Source organism: Eumetopias jubatus, unplaced genomic scaffold (genome assembly GCF_037043125.1).
Source record: "Eumetopias jubatus isolate StellerSeaLion01/CBP00866 unplaced genomic scaffold, mEumJub1_p1.0 scaffold_13, whole genome shotgun sequence".
In the NCBI taxonomy this organism is placed as follows: Eukaryota; Metazoa; Chordata; class Mammalia; order Carnivora; family Otariidae; genus Eumetopias; species Eumetopias jubatus.
This window is the reverse complement of record NW_028274819.1, coordinates 54,876,412-54,904,092: the sequence shown is the minus strand read 5'-3', so window position 1 is coordinate 54,904,092 and position 27,681 is coordinate 54,876,412. Positions and strand designations below refer to the sequence as shown.

The following is a 27,681-nucleotide window of genomic DNA, read 5'->3' as shown; positions in this document are numbered from 1 at the left end:
CCCATCTCCATCCCAGGAGATATTTCCTGATTCCTTGGACTGGATCACGGGCATCCTCTATTTACCAGCCCCCCCCCCCCCCCCACCGAGCCATGCTTCTCTCTGTCACAGCCTTGATATCACTGTGTCAAGCATCTATATGTCCAGTAGTTAGGAGCCTATACAGGGCAGGGCTAGGACCAGTTCTTCCAGGGCCCCAGAATCAACCCAGGTCCAAGGATAAGGTGTAGGTAAAGGTTTGCTGAATGAATGGAACATCACACACCTCCAGAGAGTTCATACTCATCCCCTCAAAATCCAGCTCAAATGCTCCTTTCCAGAAGCTCTCGCTTCCTCTTCCCATCATCCCCCAGTCCCTGGATTGGTGACTCCAAAGCATACATCATACTCCTCAATTACAGTACACGCCATACTATATTTTTGTGAGCAGCTTCACATGGCTTCCCTGACTCTCCAGGGCTGACTGGAGCCTTCTGGAGGGCCAAGTCCGAGCCTGTCTCTCTGTGCCCACAGGGCTGGGTCCAGAGCAAGGGCTCAATAAATAGTCATTGGTGAGATTCTGGAGTCTGTGGGGGACCTCATTCCATGCCCAGCTGAGCTAAGCTCTAATCCTCTGCATGGTTTGGGGTTGGAGGGGTTTCCCGTGACCTGGCCCCAGGTGTCCTGCCCCAGTGGGCTCAGTGACCCTGTCGCTGCCACTTGGCCGTGAGCTTCTGTAGCAGCTCCTGGGGCCGCCGGCGGAACTTCTTCTGAGTGAAGTAGAAGAGAATGGGATCCAGCACACTGTTGGCACTGGCAAAGGGCCGCGTGCCCTTGTAGGCAGCCGCAAAGGCCTCTAGCACAGGGCAGGGGACACCGGCTGTGGAGCGCACTGCCAGGTAGGCTGTCTTGGTGACATGGAAGGGCAGGAAGCTGATGGCAAAGGCAGCTGCCACCACCAGAGCCATGCGGGCCGCCTTGCCACGCCGTTCCCGGGCCACCGGCCCTACGGGGCCATCCTGGCGACAGAGACGACGGGCCAGGCGGCAGTAGCAGGCCAGCAGGGCGATAAAGGGCAGCAGAAAGCCGATGACGGTGAGGGCCATGCCATAGGGCAGATAGCGGGTGGCCAGGGCAGGTGGGCTCAGGTCGTAGCAGACGGTGCGGTTACGCTGGATGCCTGTGGCAGCAAAGACGGCTGTGGGCAGGCACTGGGTCATCACGGCCAGCCACACGGCCCCGCACACCAGCCAGGCAGCGCGGCGGCCCCCACGCTTGTGCCAGGGGGCCAGTGGGTAGCAGATGCCCAGGTAGCGCTGGAAACTGATGCAGGTGAGGAAGAGGATGCTGCCGTGTAGGTTGGCGTAAAAGAGGAAGCGGACCAGGCGGCAGGCAAGGTCACCAAAGGGCCAGTGGTCGCCTTGGGCATAGTTGTAGATGAGCAGGGGCAGGGAGCAGGCATAGAGCAGGTCAGCCAGCGCCAGGTTCAGGGTGTACACGGCTGTGCGGGTCAGGGCCCGGCGGGACGTGCAAATGTGGGCAATGACGCAGGCATTCAGTGGCAGGCCAGCTGCCAGCACCACTGAGTACACAGGTGGCAGGAGCAGTCTCTTGAAGTTCTCTCGGTAGACGCAGGTAGTGGGTGGGGAGCCCAGGGCCTGGCCTGTACCATTGTCCCACTCCATGGCTGCCCGATTATGCTTCCTACATCCAGAGAGGCTGGGGAAGCAACACACAACCTGTCAGTAATCACACTCACTGACCATCCAGTAGGCCCCTGTCCCTCTCTGGGCCCTGATCTCCACCTGAACCATCTCTGATACTCACCACCCCACACAGCCCTCACTTGAAGGAAACCTGGAATACAATAAAGCTCAAGCTTGGGAAAAATCCAGTTCACTTTATAATATTCATTTCCTACCAACCTTCCTGGTGAACTTCTACTCCTCCTTCAAAACCCTAGTCAAATGTCTCCTCTGGAAATAGAGATTGACAGACTTCAGGGTTTTTTGTTTTGTTTTGTTTTAAACCTTTTTTAAAAGTTTTATTTATTTAAGTAATCTCTACACCCAACATGGAGCTCGAACTCATGACTGCAAGATCAAGAGTCACACACCCTTCTAAGCTAGCCAGGTGCCCCAGACAGACTTTAGTTTGAATCCTACCTGTGCTACCTACTAGCTATGTGACCTTGCGCCAGTGATATACTTTATCCGAGTCTCAATTTTCCTATCTGAAAAATGGGGGGATGATACACCCATCTCTTAGGATGACATGAGATTAGAGGTACTAAATCAAGCTATGCAGGGCTTCCCCTGGGCTTTTTGGAGTTTGGAGGTTATGGTCATGGTGAGCCTGCCTGTCTTTCTCTCCTACACTGACCGGAACCTCCTGATGAGAAGTGCCAGGTCTGATGCCCCTCTGTGTCTGAGAGCCCGATCTGGGGTCCAGGGCAGAGAAGGCCCTGGTAATTCTTAATTAATCAACATGAACAGAACGTCCACACACCGTGAGCTGACAAAGGACAGCGCCCACCTCCTCAGCCTGGACTCCACCTTCCAAAACCATGGTCCTTCTTTTGGCTGCAATCTTCTTATCTGTAAAATGGGGGGAGAAAGTGATTCAGGAGTTCCCTAAGCATCCTTCTGCTTGACTTGAGGCTACAAATGCCTGTCTGGCCTAGCTGCTGGGCCATGGCACCCCCTGGTGGCTAGAGTGAGAACAGCGTTCCTGAAGGCCAATGGCTGAGGACCAGCCAAATCTATGGCTTGCTTTTTTTTTTTAAGATTTTATTTTTAAGTAATCTCTACACCCCAGGTGGGGCTCGAACTCACAGCCCGCGCCCCGCCCCCGGAGACCAAGAGTCGCACACTCCACCGACTGAAGTAGCCAGGCGCCCCTACTGCTTGCTTTTTTTTTTTTTTTTAAAGATTTTATTTATTTGAGAGAGAAAGAATGAGACAGAGAAAGCATGAGAGGGGGAGGGTCAGAGGGAGAAGCAGACTCCCTGCTGAGCAGGGAGCCTGATGTGGGACTTGATCCCGGGACTCCAGGATCATGACCTGAGCTGAAGGCAGTCGCTTAACCAACTGAGCCACCTAGGCACCATACTGCTTGCTTTTTTATAGAGAGGAAAATACAGCACAGCAAGAGTCTGTGGTGGCTCAATCTTACTCAGTGAGTTAGAAACAGAGCCAGAGGGCGCCTGGGTGGCTCAGTCGTTAAGCGTCTGCCTTTGGCTCAGGTCATGATCCCAGGGTCCTGGAATCGAGCCCCGCATCGGGCTCCCTGCTCGGCGGGGAGTCTGCTTCTCCCTCTCCCACTCCCCCTGCTTGTGTTCCCTCTCTCGCTGTGTCTCTCCCTGTAAAATAAATAAATAAAATCTTTAAAAAAAAAAAAAAGAAACAGAGCCAGAACCAGAACCCAACCACCTGATTGAGAGGATGCAACTTAGTGTATAGTCCACGGACATGGAATGTAGAGGTTATAAGCCCAACTTCAGAGCGAGGCAAACCTCTTTCAAATCATGGCACCCCTGCTTCTGTGTTGTTCAACCCAAGGCATGTCACTTGCCTTTTCTGGGTCTGTGTTCTTATTGGTAAAACGTGTCATAGACCTGATATACAGTAAGTGCTTAATAAATGCCATGCTATGCTGTTGTATCCTACATCTCATCCCTGCACTCTTCCCTTAGGTTTTGGGGCAGTCAGCTGTACAAGTGTCTTTGGGGGTTCCCTGGTGAAGTAAGTCTGACTTCTTGATATCTACTTCTCAACCGGCAGGTCCACATTTACTGGTGTCCAGAGAGAATTCACAACTTAAATCCAATGGACCTGTAAGACCAAGCCCTTGAGATAGTGAGTCAGATCACCCCCCTCCCTATTAATAGATGGGAAAAACTGAAGCGAAGAAAAAAATATGAAGTCCTTCAAATACACACAGAACAGGATAGAGGGTTGAGGCCAAGTATATGGGCTCTGGTCCAGATGCCCAGGGTCAAATCCCAGCTCTGCTACATGTGAACTGCGGGGCCTTAGGCTCATTATTAGACTTCCACACCTTGGTTTCCCCATTTATAAAATGGGATCACATAGTACCTGCTTCAGAGGGTTGTTAGGAAGATCAGTGCCTGGCACAGGGCAAATGTTAGCTGTTCTTAATGTGAATATACCCTGCTAAGTCAAGTTATGAGGTTTTTCAAAGTTATGTTAGAGCAAAACATAACTACCCAAATTAATTTCTTCCAACCTTAAAATTGATTCTGGTGAAAATATTTTTCCCAGATTCTGGGCACCTGCAAAATGAGGTTTGGATCTCTAGTCTGTATCCCACATGCCATGTTACCTTTAATTATGAAAAACCCTTTGTGGGGCTTCAGCCCATGTGCTAGAACTGCTGGGTGCTCAGCTAGTCAGTTGGGCATGGAGGGAAGTCAGAGGCAGAAGCTTTGGGCAGGCCCCTCATTGTAGCCAGGAAGCCAAGATGAGTACAGGCAGAGAAAGTTCATTTACTCATCTCTTCATTTATTTGTCTGGACCTTTCTTTTATGTATGCATTCATTTTCTTGATTTTTTTTTTAAGATTTTACTTATTTATTTGACAGAGAAAGACACAGGGAGAGAGGGAACACAAGCAGGGGGAGCGGGAGAGGGAGAAGCAGGCTTCCCACCCCACAGGGAGCCTGATGCGGGGCTCGATCCCAGGACCCTGGGATCATGACCTGAGCCAAAGCAGACGCTTAATGACTGAGCCACCCAGGCGCCCCCATTCTACTGTTTTCACCTGCCAGGCATTTAAATGCATACTTACTGCCTGCTGGATGCGTGCAGGCGCAGATAGATAGATAAAAATTATACATATACATATGCTAGTCTGAAGGGGGAGACCAGTGTGAGCCACAGGATAGAAGAGACTTTTCAGAGGAGAATGAAGGACGGAGCATGACCCAGAGGGGGCAGTGGGGGTTGAGAAGGAAATCCCTGGGTGGAGAGGGGTGTCCTCAGGTGGGGAGGAAGGTAGAACAGGCAGGGCTTGAGAGGAGAGCAGCCTGCAAAGCCAGGTGGTCATGGCGAGGAGGAAGAAGTGGGTAGAAGGAACAGTGCTGTGCCTCTGAACTCTTTTGGGAGGCCTCCTGTCCTCAGATACCACCCCAAGAGAGAGCTGTCTGCCTCAGGTGATTGGAGGCTCCAGATATTTTCTGCTCTCCACTCCCTGGGAAGACTAGTCCTCTTGGAAGGAGGCAGAGGCTACTCGAGGAGAAAGGCAGGCCTGGCTGTCCCCCTGGCTCCCTCATACACTCTGCCTTCCGAGGCCCGAGGCAGGGCAGGGACTGGTCCTGAGGGAGGACTCCCTTGGTCCCTGCCTCCGTGGCTGGCACTGGCTCCTCGAGCTCTCACAGCCATCACTCTTTCTTGGGCCCTGAGCCCTGGGCCAGCTCAGGCCCCGATGTCTTCCTGAGCTCCGGCCACTCTGACTATGGTGGGGGGCTTTCTAGCAAGTGGCTCTGACGACATCCTTCCCTGCATCCTTCTGCCCTTTGAGGAGAAGCTCCAGCTCCTGACGCCAAGCTCCCTGCCAAGCCCTCCAGCCTCATCCAAGGCACCCCTGGTTGCGCCCCTCCACCCCCTCCTGTCCTGCCACACTGTTCCCGAGACACCAACACTGCCACACGACCATTCAAAGCCAGAGATCTAGACTTCCTCTCCGGCCTCCCCATCTTTGCAGGTCCCTCCACACGAAGTGCCATTCATCCCCTGTCTGTCTGTCAAAACAGTAAATGTCCATCCAGCTCCAGATCCAATCTTGCTTCTTCCTTTCTGGTCCTCCAGCTGGGTGGAGTCCCTTTATCTGCCCCCACGCCCCAACACTGCGGACCTCCTTTAGGTCCTGCCCAAAGTCACAGTTCTTTGTGTCCAGCACCCATGCCCACCTCATACTGGCCCACGGTGCCAAGACGTACCAACACTCACAGGCAGCCTCCTGTCCCTGAAGCACCTTGGTGGCCTCAAATGCGTTAGCGCAAGGGAAGGCCAGACGTGAGGCTCTCCACTCTCCTGCCCTCAGCCCAGGCTGCAACACCTCCGATGGGGCGTGTGGCTTCCTCTGTTTCCTGGCAGGGCTGTCTCTGACTGAAATAGCCCCTGCAGGGGCCACCCCCTCCCTACCATCCCCAGCACCAAGGCCTGGCGGAAACCGGGGCCTAGAGGAGCAAAGAGGCGGAGAAAATGTCTCCTTCCTGGAACCCTCCCCACCCCAGCAGAGGAACAGAGGAAAGAGGGTGATGAGGTGGTAGAGAGGTGGGGGGAGAACCAGAGGCTGCTGGTCAAAGGCCACTCCCACAGACCCAGCAGCTTCTTTTCTCCTCAGTCCTCTCCCAGTCTTCTCATCTGTCAAATGGGCACGTTGGTGATTAAAGAGCTTTCGGCTCCCCCTTTAGCTGTAACACCCAGAGCGACCTTCCAGTCACTCACTCCCCCAACCATCCCTTTCTCCATTTGTTCAATAGCTCATTCACTGACATGTCCATCCCTCCATCTGGCAATCCACTTAAGCACTGAGTTACTTGGTCACCTTCTCCCTCCCACCTTCCCTCTCTTCCTTTTCTCCAAAACCATTTATTGAACACCTACTCTATGCCCTCAGACCCTCCCACATACTTCCATTTAGCACTCACTCTCTCCTTCCACACGGCAGATCTGGAGCTACCAGCAGTGATGGGTATGGGTTGTGGGGATAGAGGTGATGCCCCTGACAACTCACCTGAGTGAGAGTCTCCCTGCCGGTGCCAAGCCCTTTTCCAACTCCCAAATCAAGACTCACAGCTGTTAGGATGGCCAGAGGAAGTGAGGTGGCTTCTCATTTTCCCGAGGAGGCCAGCTCCAGTAGTAGAGGCAGGCATTTGAGGGGGGTGACCTGGAGGAGGTAGGCTTTGTTTGGGAGCAGCTAAGGTAACTAGGGGAGGGGGGACAGGGTCGCACAGGGAAAGAACACTGCCCTGGGCATTTGAAGTCCAGGTTCTTGTTCTACTTTGTCCCCTACTCACGGTGTGGCCCCTACTCACAGGCCCCTTCCCCTCTCTGAGCCTCCTTAGTAGAACGTGGTCATACTGGCCACCAGCGTGTTGTGAGCATGAGCTGCCAGAGTGAGGGAGGACCCTTTTTACCCTGGAGGGTGTAAGCACTGACCTCCCACCCAAACCCATTTTACAGGCAAGGAGATTGGGGAACTGAGTTGGGGCCAAAACTTTGGGTCCAACTGAGAAAATTCAGGTTTGAACTGCTGGTAAACACTTGGTCAGTTGTGCAAGGATTGAGTACCTACCGTTTATTCAGGTCTGTCCTAAGGGGTTGCTTGTGCCAGTTGCAAGTGTGGCCTCCTGTTCTGATTTTAGTGGTGCTGGAGCCCCGGAGGGCAAGGAGACCTGGCTGTCGGCCCAGCAACCAGTCCTTTGCTGGGTTCCCAGGACAACCTCCAGTGGTCAACCCTATCACAGTGTCTGTCCCAAGTATGGTAGCAGCTCTGAGGGCTTCCTGGAGGTGTCAGCCTCAGGGCAGGGCTTGAGTCTGAGTTCTTGCTATCTGGGTGGGGCCCAGATGAGAGAGCTCAGATCTTGGGGGTTATGGGTACACGCTAGGACAAGTGACCCGGAATGGCTCCTGGAGAAGACATGTCTGTTGCTGGGCCTTAAAGGACCAGGGGGGCTTGGGTGAATGAAGAGAGAAGAGGGCATCTTAGGCAAGAAGCACACGGGTGGGGAAGGAGCTGACCCCTGTGTGAGAAATGAAAAACAGCGTAGCATGGGATGTGTCGTGTGAAGAGGGGCCTGGTGGGAGGCCCGAGGGGGTTGGCCCTTTGAAAACCTTCAGAACATGGCTTGAGGGGGCTGGCCCTGCTCCCAGGCCTGCCAGGGCTCCGGAGTCCAACTTCAGCCCTTTCCCACCAGCCTTTCCGGCCCCCAGGCCACTGTGTGTGCTGTTTCCTCTGCCTGGGATGCTTTCCCCCCACTTTCTCCGAATAATCCCTGCTTATCCTTCCTGTAGTTCTCACGTCTCATTCTCAAATGAGAATGACTAGTGGTACCTGCCATCTAGGAGGTTGTAGGACATAAATGAGACTGTGTAGAGGAGGCGTCCTGGCACATGGTACAGACGCAATACACTCTTGTTAACTGAATGAATCCATTCCAGGCCCAGCCTAAATGCCCGCACTTTGGACTCCTTCCGCCCATGGCAGTCCACGCTAATTTCTGGGTCCTCTGCACCCAGTGTCATTTCTTAACAGCCTCTCCTCTGCCGGGTGTTTTCTCTGCAGTTCCAGGCGGGTGGTGGGCGAGAGTGTTCTCTCCATTCTACAGATGAAGAAAGTTAAGACTCAGGAAAGGTCAGTGAGTTTCCCAAGGTGTCCCAGCCAGGGCACATTTCAATACAAATCCCTTATCCATGGTTTCCCTGAAATCCATGGTTTCCCTGAAATCCATGCTTAGAAGTTCGAGGTGGGAAATTCCCAGAGGATTGTCTTTCCTGCACTGAGGGCCTCTGGCCATGAGATGGTGCCAGCACACTGCCTGGGATGGCCAGTCTCAAGCCTTTTACTGGCTGCCCTGGGGTGGGGGCTGTGGGGCAGGTCTGCATATCGCCAAGGCCTCCCCTCTGGGGCTGGCACTGAGCAACCTCAGCCCTGGGCTCCCAGCCTCAGTTCCTCCTGACCCACTCCCCAGCCTTTCTGCTATTCATTATTCCCATATCAGCTCAAGCCCTGTTCTTAGAGCCTCACCTGGTCCATGTGGCTCACAGGAGCCACTGGGGACACTGGCAGGGGGACAGGGCCAGTGGTAAGCCCTGTCCATCTGAGGTAGAGGCCCCGGGAGTGTTGCCCCAACACCAGGCATCCACCACCCATCTCCATTCCGGGTACACCCTTGGCAGAAACACGGAAATCCCTCACTCCTAGAAGGGACAACCTCTGCCAGTTTCCTTTTCACAATTCAGGCAACATGTGGGATTGGTTTGTGCCCACAGCAGATGCAATTCAGGATAGACGTAAGGAAAAACTGGCAAGGGTTGAACCTCCTTCGGCTGCTTGGATCCTATGGTCTCAGGATCCCCTTTAGATGACTCCGGAACTCCCGCCCCGTCCCTGCTCCCAGGCCCTCCTATCTGGAAGGGACGAGGAGGCCAGAGGCAGGAGCTGGAAGCCTGAGTCACTGTCTGCCAGCCAGCCAGGAACCAGCCCAGACCAGGCTGGATGTGGGAAGACGCCTCCTAACCTTGGCCTGCCTGCCTGCTGGGAAATACGGCCTGGAAACCCCCTTGCTTGGCCTCTGGCTTGTGAGCTTAGCAGCAAGGGCACAGGATGACAGGGGTCAAGACTCAGCTTCCTTCCCCTGGCGAGTCAGACAGACTGGGATCCATCACCAACTTACTGAGTGACCCGGGGCGGGCCACCTACTCTCTCTGAACCTGGGTCTCCACATGATAAACAGGTCATGGCGCCTGCCTTCTAGGGTTATTATGCCCTCTGCTACAGTCACCAACCAAGTCCCGACCCAGAAGCAGCCAGCCTGGGGCAGGAGTGCCCCTGGAGCCCGCCTCAAGCCAGCCCGAGGCCAGGTTCCGGACGCCAGTGCCCCCGGGGCGCCAAGAGGACAGTGGGCAGGGGGCCGTGCCCACCACCCCTGGAAGATTTTGGGGATTCCCCCCTACCCTGTGGTATCAGGCCAGCTGCGAAAGCAGACAAATCTGGTAGGAGATGGGCACGGGGGGCGAGGGGGGCGCAGAAAACTTGATTTCTCTTCTCTTTTTGGACTTCCCTTTCTTACCTCCTACTCAACAGGAATTAAAGCTGGAACTGAAACAGCCATTTCGAGTGTAAGGAAGGAGAAGCTGTAGCTTTGGGGAATTTGGGAGTTGAGGCTGCTTCCTTCCATTTCTCTCTGGCCCCTACAGGCTGAGAACAGAGGGAGCCTGTGTCTCCTGCACCCCAGCTGTGCACCAGGCCCGTCAGCCGAGCTCATGGAATCCCCACCGCAAGCTGGGGCAGATGTTCGTATTGGGCGCTGACCTCACGCCATCACTGTGCAAAATGCCCCACTTCGTTTACTCTTCACAGTTTCCACCTCTGCTTCACAGATGAGGAAGCTGAGGCTTGGCAAAGTTAGCAAGAGGTTCTCTCTCAGGAAGGTTAGTGAAGAGGTCAGTGACCATGGTGGCTCCAGGTGGGCACAGGGCTGAGAAGGCCCAGGGCAGCCTCGGGGCTGGGGGATTGTTGGGGAGAGAACAGGGGCCCGGAGTGTCCCAGGGATGGGGCAGGCCCTGACAGAAGGAGAGTCCATGGTGTCGGCTTTCCAAGTCCATGCCCATGGGCTGCTGCACCTCCTGCCCAGGGCTCTGCACGATCCCAGCACCTTCCTCTTCGCTGGAGCAGGGGTCCCTCATGAGAGGGTCTCTGTTTCTTGCCTGGACCCTGTTTTTGAAATTTTTTACCCCCCCCTTGCCCCGCCCCCCCGCTGAAGATGTATGCTGCTTGGATTCCCCTTCATGCAAGAACCTGCTGTTTACCTGTAAGGAGTCTAGTTGGCTGACAGCCTCTATTGGTGACTTCAGGACCCACCCATCCTCCCAGATAACCAGGCTCCAGTCCTCTGGGGAAGAGAGGGCCCAGGTCCAGCTATCTGGCCTGTCCTGCAGGCAGTCACTGTTCTCCTCCGCAGTTCCTTCCACCCAATCCCCAGACTACCTCTCATGATGCTGGCCTGCCTCCTGTTTTTCCTTGGGGGAGTCCCCCCCTTCCCCTCCTCAAGTCTTGACAATCTGTGACCTCGGCCTGCCCATGAGAGAACAGTGGGCTCCTCAGGCCCTGTAACTGGCTCAGGGGTGGATGGGTGACCTTCGCGGGGTGCCTCAGAGTACATTTTGGAGATTTTTGCTGGAACACTGGGGAGGAGGCCGGTTTTCCACGGGGTTTGCAAAGCTGGTAGGAAGTGAGCCTGGAGCTTCTAGGGCCAAGTGAACTATATACCAGCTACTGTCCTATGCATTGGTTTTTTAAAATTTTTTTATTGTTATGTTAATCACCATACATTACATCATTCGTTTTGGATGTAGTGTTCCGTGATTCATTGTTTGTGCATAACCCCAGTGCTCCACGCAGAATGTGCCCTCTTTAATACCCATCACCAGGCTAACCCATCCCCCCGCCCCCTCCCCTCTAGAACCCTCAGTTTGTTTTTCAGAGTCCATCGTCTCTCATGGTTCGTCTCCCCCTCCGATTTCCCCCCCTTCAATCTTCCCTTCCTGCTATCTTTGTCCTATGCATGGTTGATACTACCACCAGGAAGGAAACTGTGCAAAATAAAGCCAAGGGATGGGAAATGAGAATATATAGGTTTGCAAGAATACCACTGAGTGCCTGGTTCCACTTATGCCTAAAACTTTATCTTCCACTGGACTTTCTGATGGCATGAGCTGATAAATGCCCTTGTTGCTGCAGTCCATTTGACCTAGGATTCTGTAACTTAAAATCGGGAGTCCTGCCTATAGACCTGCACCTGCTCCCTCCAGGTATCTCCTCTCCTCTTCCACATCACATGTCCACAGGGTCATCCCTGGAACCCTAACATCCCTTCAGGGGAGGCTGGAACTAGCCACGTACCCGGAGGCCACCAGCAGAGGGGCTGATGGGGACTGAGGGACTCTCAGGTCAGACCTGATCCCCATGGGGCTGCCAGGGAGGCCCCCCAATTCATTTCCCCTGAGGGGAGCCCCTCTTCCTGCAGCAACCAGAGTAACCACTGTGTCATCTCAGTAGCTGCTGGGCAGGAGCCTGGAAAGCTGGAAATCCAGCTTCCAGTCCTGGATTTATCACGCACCTGCTGTGGGACCCTGAGAAGTTCACTGCACCTCCCCAAGCCTCAATGTCCTGAGCTACTTCACCGTAGCTGTGTAGTTTCTTGGCCACCGAGCTAAGTGCTTTTGCTGCAAGATCTCATTTGCTTTTACTACAGCCCTGCGTGGTGGAGTGTCTTATCCCCATTTGCAGATGAAGAAACAGGCTTAGAGAAAGCTGGTGGCTTGCCTAAGGTGACACAGTGAGTCATGGCAAGCCGGGACAAGGACACAGAACTGAATGTTGATAAAGTCTGTGCTCAGGAAGAGAGGCAATATTCCTCTGTGTGAAAACTGAGGCCAGAGAGATTAGGAACTTGCCCAAGGTGCACAGTAAACCTACCATGCCACCCTGCCACTCAGGAACACAGTGGCCTGAGATAGGACACAGAATTGGGGGCCAAGAGTCAGGGCAGAAAAGACCAGCCTGAGAGTCAGTGTCAGCCAGACTCCCTCCCTTCTCTAACTTTGTTCGGAATTGGGGACAAAGTCTGCTTTGCCTTTGGGGTCCCAAAGACCAGTACAGGCTCCAGCTCCCAAGTGGCACTGGGAAATGTTGAAGGAGTGAGCCTAGTCTGTAAAAATGAGCCACAGGGCTCTGTCCTTGGTGCTGGCTCGATTAAAAAAAAAAAATCTTTGTCTTCGTTGATGACAGGGAAGACTTGTCAGGGGGAATGAAGGTAATGGCTGCAGAAGTAGCACCTCTGCACCTACCTGGGTCCCCTAGACTCCAGCTCTCAGGAAGGGCAGACCGCCACTGCCTGAGTGTTCAACTGTGGGTTGTTATCCTGCCCATTTCAGACACAGACCCTAAGGTCCCAAAGGTAGGCAGCTTTGTCACAGCTCTCACAGGTAAGGTCTGGGTGTGGGGAAAGCCTCAGAGAACCTCTTACCTCCCATGAAAGGCAGCTCCCTTGCCTTGCTCCTGCTCTGACCATCACCAGCACCTAAGTCCACCTGGCAGAGAGAGGAAACCCAACTGGGCCCCAGAGCCTAGGGGTCTATGACAGGGCTCTGAGTTCTGGACTCTCAGGGCCAGAGGGGCCTTAAGAGAATTTGACCCAGAGCTCTCCCCAGCCCTTCGAGAAGGAGGTTCCCTGAAGCCTCTTTGACAGGACTTGTCTGGCCTCTATCTGCATACTTCCCATGACAGGGAACTCACTCCATCTCTCCCAGGCCGCTACATGCCACTATGAGAAAGCTCTCTGGGAGATGTGCTTCATCACACAAAGTCTGATCTCTGCCCCTAGCCATGTTTCCCCTCCCCAGTCCGGCCTGCTTCTGGGGTTACAGAGCTCAGCTGCCCCCAAGTCCCAGGACACCCTGCAGAGAGTGTCCCACGACTATTCATCAGCTGGTCTTCATTCCAACAGGCCAAATCCAGTGCTCTTGTCCAGGCCCAGGAAACCTCGTGGTAGAGCTCATAAACCAGACATGAGGCCAGGAAGCCAGGACCATTTCCAGATCTGAAGACAAAACCCTTTGCTTGGGGCTTGTAAAGGGGGCATGGTCTCCTTCTTGCCATTTTGAGAGGATAAACCTGAGCAATCCCCCAAAGCTTAGTATCTTCCCAAGGCCACCAATCAGTTGGTGGTCTTCCAATCGGCCAGAGTGCCTTCCACCAAACCCCAAATCCTCACCCTCAAACATCAGGCATGTAGGACTGGGGTCCCATTTGTGGCCAATCTGGTGTGGGAGGAGCCATGCTGTGTAGGCATCTGAGGGATGACTTGGGAGGAGGGAGTCAAAGGCAGGGCAACCTCCTGGCTCAAGGGATCAGAGGTGACACAGGCAGTTCCTGCCGCAGAGTGTGTTGCTGCGTGTGGTGTGGGTATGAGGACCACTGGGCAGACGTCACCTCCTTCAGGTGCCCCTCAAACGGTATGTTCTCCATGAGGCCTTCCCCCAACACACTAGCTAAAATGGCAACTTCCCACCTTAGACATGCGCACTTCCTACTCCCCTTCTCCACTATATTTTTCTCCATAGCATTTATCGTATTTTAACATACAATTCTGTTCATTTGTTTGCTTACTGTCTGTTTCCTCCCACCAGAACGTAAACTCCACCAGGGCAGAGTTTTTTGTTTTATTCACTGCTACATGGCCAGTGCTTAGGATGGTACCTGGCACAGAGAAGATACTCAATAAATATTTGTGGGATGGATGGATGGATGAATGAATTTCTGGGCGTGACTCAAGAATGCCTACACAGAGAGGACTTAGGGGCAGAAATGTGACTGGGGGCAAGGGGCACTAGGTGTGATATTATGCGTGTATCGCAAACTATGGCTTATACTTACAGTAGGTTTACTGGCTGTATCAGGGGCTGATAGAGACTTCAAAGCCACCATGGGTCTCCTCTCTCTGGCTGTGTATGTGAGAGATTCAGGCTGTGAATAGTCCCAGCTGAGAAGGGTGAACAGGACATGGCCTGTTCTGGGCTGGGACTATTCACAGCCCAGTGGCCCTGGGCTGCCTGCTTCTCCCTCCTGCCCTGTCTGAGGTCTTCCCTGGCACCCCTCCCCTGACACTGGCCCTGTTCCATCCTGCTGCCCCAGAGTCTCCCAACCTCTACACCATCCCCCCCTCTGCACCGGGGCCTCTGATGTGGAGGCCTCCAGCACCCTGGGCCAGCATCTTCCTGGCCGCTCTCCTTTCCCTGGGCAGCCTGGAGCTCTACCTCAGGACCTGGGGCTCCTGCGAACACAGCCAGTCCGTGTGGACCCCTCGTTCCCAGCACCAACATGCTGCTTGGTCCTGCACTGTGGAGTTGTGCCTGGAGGATGTGACTCAGCAGAGAGCCCTGAGGCCCCACCGACTGGGTCACCACCCCACTTGGCCGAGTCCCCAAATTTCTGACTGTCCTGGAGCAGTCCCTCTCCCATCTCCTCCAAGAGCCTTTGCCCCATTTTTCTTGTCAGCCCTACCCTCAACCCCAACAGCCTTCAATTCCTCCTTCAGAGCAAAGAGTGCCATTTCAGAAGGGCCTCCTTCAACTTCCTGGCCACCTAAATAAAACTGAATCTGCTCCGGGGCTCTCATTCCTCCTAGGCCCCAGGCGGCCTCCTGCAGTGCTGACCCTGCGCTCTGCGCAATCCTTCCCCTCAGCCCACAGCACACCCCATCCTCTCCTGCCCCCAGCTGTGCTTCTTCCTCCACAGTCCAGCTTGTCCTTGAGTCTTCTGCCTGCCATCCTCCCTCTCCGCCCTCATTTCTCACACCTCTACAATCTGCCCAGGGCACCTCACACAGGGAGCCTTTGGGCCAGCCCAGGGAAGAGGGGTGGGCACCCTGTCTTTCTAGGTGAGGCTGGCGAGATGGGACCCTGGGAACCAGTGACAATCTGAGCTCCATCCCGAGAAAATCTCAGAGGTGATCTTGACATGGGAAAAAACAGGCCACTGTGAGGTCACTTGGGTTTGACACCCCCCCACCCCTGAGGATGATACAAGGCTGGGGGAGGGGATCTGTTGCTGTGACTTCCAGGAATGGGCCTGGACTCTTCTGGGAATTTGGAGTGAGGCTCAGGCTGTGCAGTGGCACCTCCTGAACGTCCGTTTAGGAGGCAGCTGGGGATTCTGAAGGGGCTAGATGAGGGGACAGACACCGTGATATTGCCCATGACATGGGCTTGAGAAAACATCACAAAATAGTAGGGGCTGTTGATCATGGAACAGGTGAGGGTGCGGGGCAAAAGTTCCCCCAAGCTACCCCCCAGTCATAGGAAATATGAGGATTCATTCCAGAACAGGTCTCTGCTCAGAGCTCCCTGGAAAACCCAGAGTTCTTCAAACCCCGTTAATGGGGTTTCTTCCATGTGGTCCCATACACCCCCTCATTCTATCCCCCACCCAAGGTCAGTTAGATCCAACTGCCCATTCCTGGCACCTGCACCCCTCTGCCACACATCGCTGTTCCCTCTACAGAGCTTGGCACCTCTCAGGCCTGGATCCTGTCCTGGCTCCACAGCTCATGAGCAGTGGTTTTACCTCTCTGAGCCTCAGGTCCTTCAGTATAAAATAGAGATAATCATACCCACCTCACGGCACTGTTGGGGCTCGAATGAAGTAATGGATCTGGAATACCTAGCCTGTATCTGGAGCAAGTAGGTATTCACTCCATGAGGCTTCTATTACCAATCGTAATTTCATCACAGCCCAGCTGAGAAATGGCCTCACTTATCGCCTTTATTTACCCATTCATTCATTCATTCATTCACTCTTTTGACATGTATTTGCAGGAAGCCTTACAATGCTTAGAGACTTCACTGGGCTCTGATCCCTGTCCTTGAGGAGCCCCAGCTGGTGGAAAAGACAGATGAAAGGGCCTTCATGTGTCACAGGAGGACAGAGGAGGCCCCTCTCCTTGCCTGGAGTATCAAGAAAGGATCCCTGGAGGAGGCGATTCTTTGGTGGAATGTGGACAGGAAAGGGGAGGTGTTTCTGGCAGAGAGGCCTGCTGGAGATATGAGGGCACAGGGTAACTGCAAGCGTTTGTGTTTGCAGGAGGTGAGGCTGAGAGATCAACTGAGCCAGGTCCCCACAGGCCTCGAATGCCAGGCTACAAATTTGGCCTCTGTATTGTGGGTGCCAACCAAGAAGCCCTCAACGGTGTGTAAAGCAGGCTAGAGGTGTGATCAAATTTGAGATCAGGAGGTCTCTTATACGCTGCTGGATGGAGGGTGGGATTGGATATGGTGAGAGTCCAGGTCAGAGACAGTAGGGCACCAAGTGGGGTCCTGGCTCCAGGGCTGGCATAGTAGGGCCAAATCAGGGGCCTTGAATGCCAGGCTCACGGCCCTCTTCTATATACCCCTTCACAAGCCCTGACAGCCAGAGTGCTAAAAAGACAGATTGGAAGGAGGGCAGGTTCTCAGAGATGCCCTGGTCCAGTCCTCAGGTCACAGCCAGGAATCCACGGCCCAGAGCAGACAAGAGGATGGCCTACAGCCCTCAGGTGAGACCATGGAGGGGTGGGCTTCTGCCCCTGTACCCTGTTCTCAAGGCTGCTGTTCCAATCTGACTCTCCTCTCCTGGGTAGATGAAGAGTCCAGAGGATAGCTCGCTCCTACTGCCAGGCCCATGTAGGCCCTCTCCTCTCTACCTGGGGAGGGGAGCCCTTAGAGCTTCCTGAGTTCTCTCTTCCACTTCACACCCATTCTGCAGCTGAGGAGATTGAGGCCCAGAGAAGAGAGGCATTCGGCTCCTTTGATAAACACGGCTTTCTGGGCCTTGAGGTGGGTGTCAGGTGTGGGAGATGGAACACCTGGGTCCTAGTCCCGGCCCTGCCAGTGGGCATCTGGATTCATGATTCTTGAGGAGACTCAGCTGGTGAGGGGTGGAGCCCCTACAGCACAAGCCTCTGGCCCTGGCCCGGCCCTTGTGCGCAGCACTGTTCCCTGGGGGGCACCCCCCTTCCCCACCAGCCTGTGTTTCAGCAAGGCGCAGCTGAGGAGGACCAAACAGGAAGAAACCATGTGGTATCTGCTCCAGGGAACTGTGGGCCCGGGCTGGTGCCTTCTCTGGGCCACGTCCCACCCTGCCCAAGGGAGTCGGATGATCTCATCTGCACAGCTCAGCCAGGCCGTGCCCTTGTCCTCAGCCCCACCAGCTTTCCCAGGGTTGGGTGGGTGAAGAGGCCTGGCTCTGCTCCCTGGAGCTCACTGTGACCAAGCTTCCTCAGTGTCTGGGCTTCTGCTTGACTTGGACCCCACCCAGGGACGGGGATAGGCTGGGGGGAGCATGGGGGATATGGTTACTGACTGTTTAAAGTGGTTAGCGCCAGGTGCTCGCCAGCCTCCAGCCTCACCCAGAGGCCAGTGGGGGCAGGGCATGCCCACTGCCACTTCCCACTTGAAATCAATCACCAAGCCTCACATCTGTCATACTGTCCCCTTATCTCAACCTGTGGTCCCTGCCTCAGCCTAGACCACATCCACCCAATGCTCTGTTGTCCATCTCCGCAGCAGGTCCATCTTCCTTTTGCAGCCAGAGGGATCTTTGCTCAGCAAAAATCTGACTTCATCACTCCCCTGCCTAAGCAGAGTTTAGGTTTAGCAGGTTACGGTTCCCCAGGGCCTGGGGATAAAGGCAAATCAAGGCCCTGCTGACATCTTTGTTCTTAGCACTCACCCCTGTCCCCCACACACAAGATGCAGGGCCCAGAGCTACTTTCAGTTCCTGGGACCTTTGCTCCTCACTCAGTACTCTTTCTGCCGCCCCTGGATCACCCTCTCTTCACATATGCCACTGGCCGACTCCTGCTGTGAGCTCAATGACAGAGGAGATCCATGTCCTGCCCTCAGGCGCTCAGTGTAGATGAGGAACCTGAAGACCCATAATCTGAGGCAGGCATCCATGCTCCAGACTCCTGCAGGAGCCCAGGCAGGGGGAAGGGATGGTTCTGCAGGCAGGGAAGGCTCCGTGGAAGAGGCAGCAACGAAATGGCCAAGTGTACATGGAGGCAACAGCATTTTTGGCAGAGGGAACCGCAAGGGCTAAGGCTAGATGGGGCATGTTGAAGGGTGCTGCACATGGCAGGAGCTGCCCGTGGACCAGCAAGTGTGGCTGGAGAAGAGGTGAAACGAATACTACTAATGACACAGTTATTGAACGCTTATTGTGTGCCAGATGTACCATACTCCACTCAATCCTCATAATGGCCCTGTGAGAGAAGACTGGTTTATTCTCCATTTAATCCCTCAAGTGGGGCCGTTAGCTGACTTACCCAAGATAACACAAGTAGAAAGAATAGGCTACTGGGCTAGGAGCCCGGGCAGGCTGGCTCCAGAGGCACACATTCTAAGCTCCTACAATACATTAGGGCTAGAGTAGGGAGGTTCTCAGGTGCCAGGGAAATCCAGCCCCTGGATTTCTGCCCAACTTGCTTGGGACCCGGCTTGCCTGGGGCTCACCCTCCCACGAGTCACGGGGCTCCCTCCAGGGAAGGAAGTCTTCAGGGAGCAACTAAAAGGATTCCTTCTACTTCTCCCAGGGCTCCCCATGGGAAGTCTGAGGTGAGGGATGCCCTTTCCCAGACCTCTTCTGGGGAGGAATGTTCCCCTGTCAAGCATCTCTTGCTATGGGGAGCTCCCTCCCCCACTGCATGGTAATCTTGTCCATTCGAAGCAGGTACCTGACCCAGAGCTGAGCAGTCAGGGCATCCATACAGACCCTTTACCGGTGATTGGTTTAGGGGAAACCAATCAAAGTTTGCTCCAGCAATTTTGGTGGAACCAGTATGAAAGTTTCTCTCCCCTTTCCTCTAGGATTATTAGTTGTGAGGGCCATGGAAGTCTGGTGCTTCTAGAAAGAACTTGCAGGGGAATGTAGGAAGCAAGTAGAAAGTCAGGAGAAAGAATACAAAAAGAGGGGTGGTGGTATCATTGTAACTGCTAGATTTAGCCACGCCTGATCTAGATCTACCTTCAACTTTTCCTGTACATTAACGTATAATACCTTTCTTGCCTAAACCAGTTACATTGGTCACTTGCGATCAAAGCAGCCCCGACCAAGAGGACACCAAAAGTACAGGCAACAAAAGAAAAAAACAGATAAATTGGATTTCATCAAACTATAAAACTTTTGTACATCAAAGGACATTACCAACAGAGTGAAAAGGCAACTCACAGAATGGGAGAGATTTGCCAATCATGCATCTGAAAAAAAGATGAATATCCAAACTACACAAAAACTCCCACAACTCAACAACAAAAAACCCAAATAACCCAATTCAAAAAATGGCAGAAGACTTGAATAGACATTTCTCCTAGGAAGACACACAGATGGCCCATAAGCACAGGAAAAGATGCTGAACATCACTCATCATTAGGGAGATTCAAGTCAAAACCATAATGAGATACCACCTCACACTCATTATTAGGATGGCTACTTTCAAAAAGCGAGGAAATAGCAAGTACTGGTGAGAACGTGGAGATGCTGGAGCCCTTGTGCAGTGTTGGTGGGAAAGCAAAATGGTGCGGCTGCTGTGAGAAACAGTATGGCAGTTCCTCAAAAACAAACAAATAAAAAACAACCCGTAGGGGCGCCTGGGTGGCTCAGTTGATTAAGCGACTGCCTTTGGCTCAGGTCATGATCCTGGAGTCCCAGGATCGAGTCCCATATCAGGCTCCCTGCTCGGCAGGGAGTCTGCTTCTCCCTCTGACCATCTTCCCTCTCGTGCTCTCTGTCTCTCATTCTCTCTCTCTCAAATAAATAAAATCTTTAAAAAACAAACAAACAAAACAACCCGTAGAACAGCCATAGGATCCAGCAGTTTCACCTCTAGATAAAAATAATTGAAACTTATTTTTAAACAGACTCAAACAGATATGTATACACCAACGTTCACAGCAGCATTATCCACAGTAGCCAAAAGGCAGAAACAACCTAAATGTCCATCAGCAGTGGAATGGATAAACAAACAGTGGTCTATACATACAACAGAACACTATTCAGCCTTAAAAAGGAAGGAAATTCTGACATATGTTATAGTATTAATGAACCTTGAAAACATTATGCTAAGTGAACTGAACCAGATACAAAGGACAAACACTATATGATTCCGTCTATATGAGGTACCTAAAACAGTCAAATTCATAGAGATGGAAAGAAGAATACTAGTTACCTGGGGCTGGGGGATAGAGAAATGGGGAGTTATTATTTAGTGGGTACAGTGTTTCAATTTGGGATGACAAAAAAGTTCTGGAGATGGACGGCGATTTTGATTACACAACAATGTACTTAATGCCATTGAACTGTGCATTCAAAAAGGGCTAAAACAGTAATTTATATGTGTAGTGTAAGAAATATATTTTTGGGGGGCACCTGGGTGGCTCAGTTGATTAAACAGCCAACTCTTGGTTTCAGCTCAGGTCATAATCTCAGGGTTGGTCGTGAGATCAAGCCCTGCATCAGGCTCCATGCTCAGTGGGGAGTCTGCTTGAGATTTCTCTCTCTCCCTCTGCCTCTGTCCCTACCCCTGCTCATGCATGCTCTCTCTAGAATAAATATATATATATTTTTATTTTTATTTTTTTTATTTTTTGGTCTTTGTCCCTGATTCCTGACACAGAGCTCCTAAATTCCTTGGAATTTCCTGAAAAATAGGAGCATCTTTTGTTCTATCGAGTTGACTCTTGGCAGGCCCCTGAATGATTTCAGGATGGGGGCTGGTTGCCAGAAAGAACAAACCTTGATTAGAAACGTAGAACTTTCAGCCCTGCTCCCTAATCTCCTGGGAAAGGAAAAGGGCTGGAGATTCGGTCAGTTGCCAATGACCAGTGATTTAAGCAATCATGCCTACGTAATGGTGCCTCCATAAAAAACCCAAACTGGCAGGGTTTGGAGAGCTTCGAGGTTGCTGAACACATCAGAGTGCTGGGAAGATTGTGCCCCTTCCCTCATCCCTTACCCTATGAATCTCTTCCATTTGGCTGTTCCTAAGTTGTATGCTTCATAACAATCTGAGCCTGGGTGTCTCAGTCGGTTAAGTGTCTGCCTTCGGCTCTGGTCATGATCCTAGGGTCTTGGGATTGAGCCCCACATCAGGGTCCCTGCTCAGCGGGGAGTCTGCTTCTCCCTCTCCCTCTGCCCCCCCTGCTTGTGCTCTCTCTCTCTCTCTAAATAAAATCTTAAAATAATAATAATAATCTGGTAGTCCAATAGTCCAATAGTCCAATAAAGTGCTTTCTTGAGTTCTGTGAGCCGTTCTAGCAAATTATCAAACCTGAGAAGGGGGTTGTAGGAACTCCTGAGTTACAGCCAGTCGGTCAGGAGCATGAGAAGTCCAGGACTTGTGACTGGCATCTGAATGGAGGGGTGGCAGTCTTGTCCTGTGGGACTGAACCCTTCACCTATGAGGTCTGTGCTACCCCCTCAGAGTTGGTGTCAGAACTGGCTGGTGTCAAGAGGGAAAAACCCTACACATTTGGTGATGCCTTCCTCTGGGGCAAAGGTCAGGCAGGCTGACTGCCCATGGTGAAAGATTTCAGTTGCCTCAGGTCCAGGCTCCTTTCCCGGAATGCAACCCTCCATGTGTGCAGGTGTTACTTGGCCTTGTGTTCTATTGCCCTTGTGGGAACTGGGGCTTGACGAGCCAGTGCTAATCCTGACATTCTCCCTGCTTCTGTTGCTGAGGAACAAAGTTCTCCATCTGCAAACAGGAGTCAGGTCTTCTGCCAGCATCCGTTAAAATGCAGTAGGCTAACCTGTCAGCTTGGATGTGTGATAACATCACAGGCCCTTCACAGTTCTCGAAGCTACTTGCATCAGAATCTCAGGTGGGAGATGGAGGGAATTTGTGTTTTTAACAATTTATTATGATAGTCAGCCGACTCAGCCTTGGAGGAATCTTGCTCTAGAGTGAAGCCCTGGGAGAGCTGGTTCTCCTACGAAGCTGGCACTTTCCTCCTCAGGGAGGCTGCATTTCCCTTTTTTTCCAGCTGCCAGGAAGCTCACAGTCAAATCTCCCTGTGCTTCTGCCTTAGCATCCACATTAGCCTCAAACTTCTGTCACTTGTATGTTCCTGCTTCTGTTTTCTGAAAAATCAATATGTAATTCACCTACCATAAAATTTACACTTTCAAAATGTGCAATTCAGTGGCTTTTAGTATATTCGCAAGATTGTGCAACCATCCCCACTATCTAATTTCAGACTGTTTTCCTTACCACAAAAGAAACCCTGTACCCGTTAGCACTTCTCATTTCTATCTCCCTCCATCCTATGGAAATTACTTACCTACTTTCGGTGTTTACGGATTTGCCGATTCTGGAGACTTCATGTAAAGGGAATCATATATGTGCCACTTTGTTTCTGGCTTATTTCATTCAGCATAATGTCTTTAAGATTCATACATGTTGTAGCATGGATCAGAATTTCATTTTTACAGGTGAATAATATTCCATCGGAGGGATATACCATGTTTTGTTTACCCATTCATCAGTTGATGAACATTTGGGTTGTTTCCGCTTTTTGGCTATTATGGATAACACAGCTATGAGCATTTGTACATAAGTTTTTGCATGGATACGTGTTTCCAATTTTCTTGGGTATATACCCAAGAGAGGAATTGCTGGATCCTATAATAACTCTACATTTAAGTTTTTGAGAAATTGCCACACTGTTTTCCAAAGTGGCTGTACCTTTTCACGTTCCCAGCAGCAATGTATGACGGTTCGAATTTCCCCACATCCTCCCCCACACTTGCTACTGTCTTTTCCATTATAGCCACCCAAATGGGTGTAAGGTGGTATTATATTGTGATTTCGATTTATATTTTCCTGATTACTCCTTTTTTTGTTGTCATTCACATTTTACCATTTTATTTCATGTATTTCTGATCTGAGGCCTGACATCTTTTATGGAATGAGTACCCCATGGAGTAGGAGAGTCATGGGTCTCTGGACTAGACTTTCCCAGGACTCTCCCTCTGCTTCTATTAGCTGTATGACCTTGAATGAGTTATACAACACTCTGAGCCTCAGGTTCCCCACTTATTAAACAGGTTGCAGTATTTGACTTTCATGGTTGTTGTTGTTACTGTAAAGATATGTCTATGATACAGCTGTGACGTAGGACTGGTACAAAGTAAGTCCTCAGTGAATCTCACTAAGCCTGGGACTCTGACAGGAAGGTTTCCAGCTTGGTCAGGAAACCCAGCATGGGGGCTGTTGGATTTTAACCTAGTATCTGCTTTATTCTAGCAACTTTTTACAACAGAGGTATTTCAGGCTGCCTCACACATCAGTCTCTCCAAGTCTCTGTTCCCCCTTTGTGACATGAGAAATGAAACTGTGCCCTGTGATGTCAAAGTCGGCGAATCTGTAGGGTTCATCCTAACATCTTATAAGTTTTGTCTCTCGCTTCAACCATCAGACTAGCTGCTGCCTAAAGGACTACCTCCTCCCTCAGATGAAGGGCTCTCCACGGTGAGGAAGGAAGTGAATTAAAACTTCCTAAGAACCTACAGTAATGCTATGTGCCTGATCTTATTTACCACTCTGTGAAGGTCAGGTATGCTCTATCATCCCATTTTGCAGGTGGGGAAACTGAAATTTCAAGAAGTTAGATAACTTGTCTGAGATCACACAGCCAGCAAATGCTGGTGCCTAGATTCAAAAACCCAGCTCAGATTTCAACATCTGATTTCTTTTCTTCATTCAGAGTGTTCCCCCCACCTCTGTCCCTTAATAGGAGGTGCTCAGGAAACTTTGCTGACCTGAATGGCTGGTTCTCAACCCCCTGGCTGGCCAGAGACAATGTCATCCCTTTGAGCTGAGATCTGTCTCCTAGACACCACAGGTCAGCTCACTCCTGGGGCCACAGAACAGCCCTCGCTCTGTCCCAGGCCCCCCAGACAAGTGCTGCGCTGGGAGTCAGGATGCCAGGCTTCTGTCCCCACCACTACAGACTTAAGCCACCCAGGCCTCAGCACTCTTCCCAAGTTGGCTAAGTGGAAAGTTGTATCTACTCACTCCTGGGTCCCAGGCGTCCAGCACAGGGTTGGGCACAGATGCCACAGACCTAGCCTAGGCCATCTCCACAGACCCATAGCTGCATCTTGCACGGGCCTGCCCTCCCATGGCAGTTGTTAGTGACAAGGCCAGCCCTAGGGCAGGGAGAACAGGAGGATAACTCCATTTGCCCAGGCTGGGGCTCTGGCCTTCCCCAGGCATGCCAACAGTCAGAGAGGAAGAGTTAGAGCTGGGCCAGCAGAACCCACCCCAGACTGAAATAGAAATCCATTTCAGAGACAAATGGGGAAATGGGCCCAGGACCACAGGGGTGGGGTGGAGTGTCACTGGGGAGAACCCTGAAGACACAGCTTCCTGAGAGTCTTGTCTTGGCCTCTGCTACAGCAAGCGCCAGTCGCCAGACTCTGCCAACTCATCCCTCCTCCGGGGAGGACAAACTCGAATCCCAGGTCCCACACTCTTAACTTCTCTGAACCACAGCCTCCTCAACTGCAAAACGGGGATAACAAGAAGCTTGGCTGCATTCGTCAGCTCAATCCAAGTGCTCTAGAGCACTCGGCACATAGTAGGTGCTCAATAAATGGCAGCCATTGCTAACCTCACTTCACCTGCTCTTTCAGCTCCATACTGACTGAGTGATTCATTCATTTGTTCTTTCCTTCACTTATTCATCCAGCCAACCAGCCAGCGCATGCCCCCTAAGTGAGTCTCAACAGTTAAGAATAAAGTCTCCTGGGGCGCCTGGGTGGCTCAGTCATTAAGTGGCTGCCTTCAGCTCAGGTCATGATCCCGGGGTCCTGAGATCGAGCCCCACATCGGGCTCCCTGCTCCACGGGAAGCCTGCTTCTCCCTCTCCCACTCCTCCTGCTTGTGTTCCTTCTCTCTCTCTGTCTCTCTCTGTCAAATAAATAAATAAAATCTTAAAAAAAAAAAAGAATAAAGTCTCCAGAGTTGAGTCGGGGTTAAAACTCCCGAAATGCCACTAGTTGGCTGGGTGACTCTGGGAAAGTCACTTCCCCTCACTAAGGCTTCACTTCCTACTTGTAAGACGGGAACCGTAAGAGCACCTCTGGAGGGGGCTGGACGGTGTCTAGAGCCAACAGGATAACGATGTGACAGCAGCGAGCACAGGGTCTCGGAAGGAAGAGTGGGTGGCAGGTGAGCCACACAGAGGAGCCAGGCAAGGCGCCAGCCCCGCAGACCAGGCCCTGCTGGGAGCGCCAGGCAGCGGGGCCTCCAGGGACAGCCACGGGACGAGGAGAGGGCGGGCGGGAGGCAAGAAGAGTCAGCAGGCTCAGAGACAATTGCTAGGTTCCTGGACCATGGCCGGCTCCCTTTCTGGTAAACTAAGAAACAGTGAGGAAACACACACACACAAAGGATCGTAAGAAGTGTAAAGGAGAAAAACCCTAACCAAACAGGGAGCCTTGGGCAGCGTGCAGTTACCCCACCCCGCCAGGCCAGAGGAACACAGCCATGTACACACATTGCGCATGCATGCACACACTCACAAGCTGCACATTCTTACTTGTGCTTACACACCCAAGGGCTTGCCCACACAGGCACATGCACATGCACCCTCAGAGGCACAGCACTTTACAGTTTGCAAAGAGCCTTCTCGCTTATCATCTCATTTGATACAGAGGGGCGGAGAGGTTGTCCCTGAACTGGCTTGGGGCCCTTTCCGGAGCAGACAAGATACGTGAATCCCAGACACATCCAGGGCCCATCTCACGGCCGTGCTGCCTCAGTTCCCACCCCCCAACCCCTGACCCCGGAGGTGTTAGCAGGAGATGAACGGCACCAGAAATCCCAGGAAAGTTTTAACGCAGCTTCCTTCCACAGATTTCTTCATTCACCCCACTTCACTCTCCTTCAGCAAGTCACACTTGGACTTAAGAACTCACTTTCCCACCGGTCACGTGGGGTCAGCTCTAGGCTGTCTTGCGATTTAGCTGGGATGGCAGAGGCAAGAGTTTCCCAAGGGACTTCTCTGTGGACTCCCGTCCGGTCACCTCACCCTTCTTAGCCTCTCCCACCACAGGCTCCCAGAGGGCTCTGAGGGCAGAGCCCAGCCTCCTCCCTGGCGGACCCTCACTAGCATACAATACCTACCAGTTTTCAAATACTCAGGGGGTGTCATTGTTATCCCCATTTTATAGAGTGAGAATTGAGGCCTAGAGAGGGAATGTGTCCTGTGCCACTCGAGACTCAAACCCAGACCCACACGGCTCCCAATTCTGTTTCCGCTCTTCCACCCTCCACAGAGGCCCCACCCAGTCCCCGAGTGTTCACCTCCTCTGTCCTGTGCAGCCTGAGGCTCCAGGCACAACCAGGACAGGGGAGAGAGGAGGACCCCCAACACTTCTCCCACCCCCACTCCAGCCTGTGATGAGCCACAGTGGCTGCAAGGGGGACTGCGTGTGAAGCTTTGAGAGGAGGTCGGGGCTCAGGCACACTCAGGGCACTGATCCAGAACACTCACCCAGGAGTTAGTGAGCTCCACGTTGGTCCATGAAGTGTTGGAGCAAATTCTGACTCCCAGAGCAACCCCTAGAGCTAGCCAGTTCCTGTGCCACAAACTGTCACGTGCATGTTTCACAGAAGTCCCCGGAGGTAGCAAGAAACCAAGAAATCAAGCAGGGGAAGTAACTTGCCGCAGCACAAAGCTGGCAAGAGGCAGGGCTCTTCTCAAGAACATTGCAGCTCATTCAGCCACTACCCAGTTGTGAGCGGTCCCTTCATCGTCCGGGTGTGCTTCCCTGCAGAGTGCTGTCGGGACAAGAGTCTGAGATGGCATTTCAGGACCGGGACTTGGCACACGGAGGCACTCGTCAGTAACCGTTTTTCTCCCCCTCCTCTCCACCCTGCCCCTCAGCCGTTTCCTGGCCTTTCTCAGAAAGGTCTGGAGAGAGTCCTGGCCCTGCTTCTTGCTGCCACTGGGAACAACTGATCTGGTTTTCTTCACAGTGCCTGGAAGATCCATTAAGAGAGGCTGAGACCTTGAGGTTAACAGCTCTGCCAGATACCACCGGCCCCCCCTAAGGGCCGAGGATGGCTCCTCAGATTGAGGGTGATCTGGGGGGAAACAGCGGAGCCTGGGCCACCACCCTCTTCAACGGCTCGAATCCACCTTTAAGCTCGGGCTTGACGAGAGGGCAGACAGGGTGGCTCTGCCTTGGGGCCAATGGTGGCCTGGGACAGCCCCTCCCCTGCCAGAAGATCTGTCCTCCTCTTTTTGTTTGTTTTTTGTTTGTTTGTTTTGTTTTTACAAGTACTTATTGGGCACCTATTCTGTGCAGGTAATGTCCAAGGCACTTGAGAACACAGAACAAAGCCTGTGC

General features: G+C 52.5%; 1 protein-coding gene across 6 annotated transcripts; it reads right to left on the bottom strand.

Annotated features, from left to right (window-relative positions):
• Positions 1–395: 395 nt before the first annotated feature.
• P2RY6 (pyrimidinergic receptor P2Y6) lies at positions 396–26,940 on the bottom strand. 6 transcript variants are annotated; one of them, XM_028115921.2, is made up of 5 exons: positions 26,823–26,889; positions 7,300–8,326; positions 6,739–6,891; positions 2,488–2,576; positions 396–1,698 (listed from the first exon to the last, which is right to left on the bottom strand). In XM_028115921.2, exon 5 carries the CDS (start codon positions 1,662–1,664, stop codon positions 678–680), a length of 987 nt encoding a protein of 328 aa, XP_027971722.1. In that variant the 5' UTR covers positions 1,665–1,698; positions 2,488–2,576; positions 6,739–6,891; positions 7,300–8,326; positions 26,823–26,889; the 3' UTR covers positions 396–677. The 6 variants fall into 6 exon arrangements, with proteins under 6 accessions (XP_027971722.1, XP_027971724.1, XP_027971726.1 ...); XM_028115923.2 differs by having other exon boundaries at positions 8,059–8,326; XM_028115925.2 differs by lacking the exon at positions 7,300–8,326 and having other exon boundaries at positions 26,823–26,903.
• Positions 26,941–27,681: the final 741 nt, after the last annotated feature.

Coding starts and splice junctions, on each gene's coding strand:
- P2RY6 (XM_028115928.2), bottom strand. CDS start 1,664: ATGGAGTGGGACAATGGTACAGGCCAGGCCCTGGGCTCCCCACCCACT.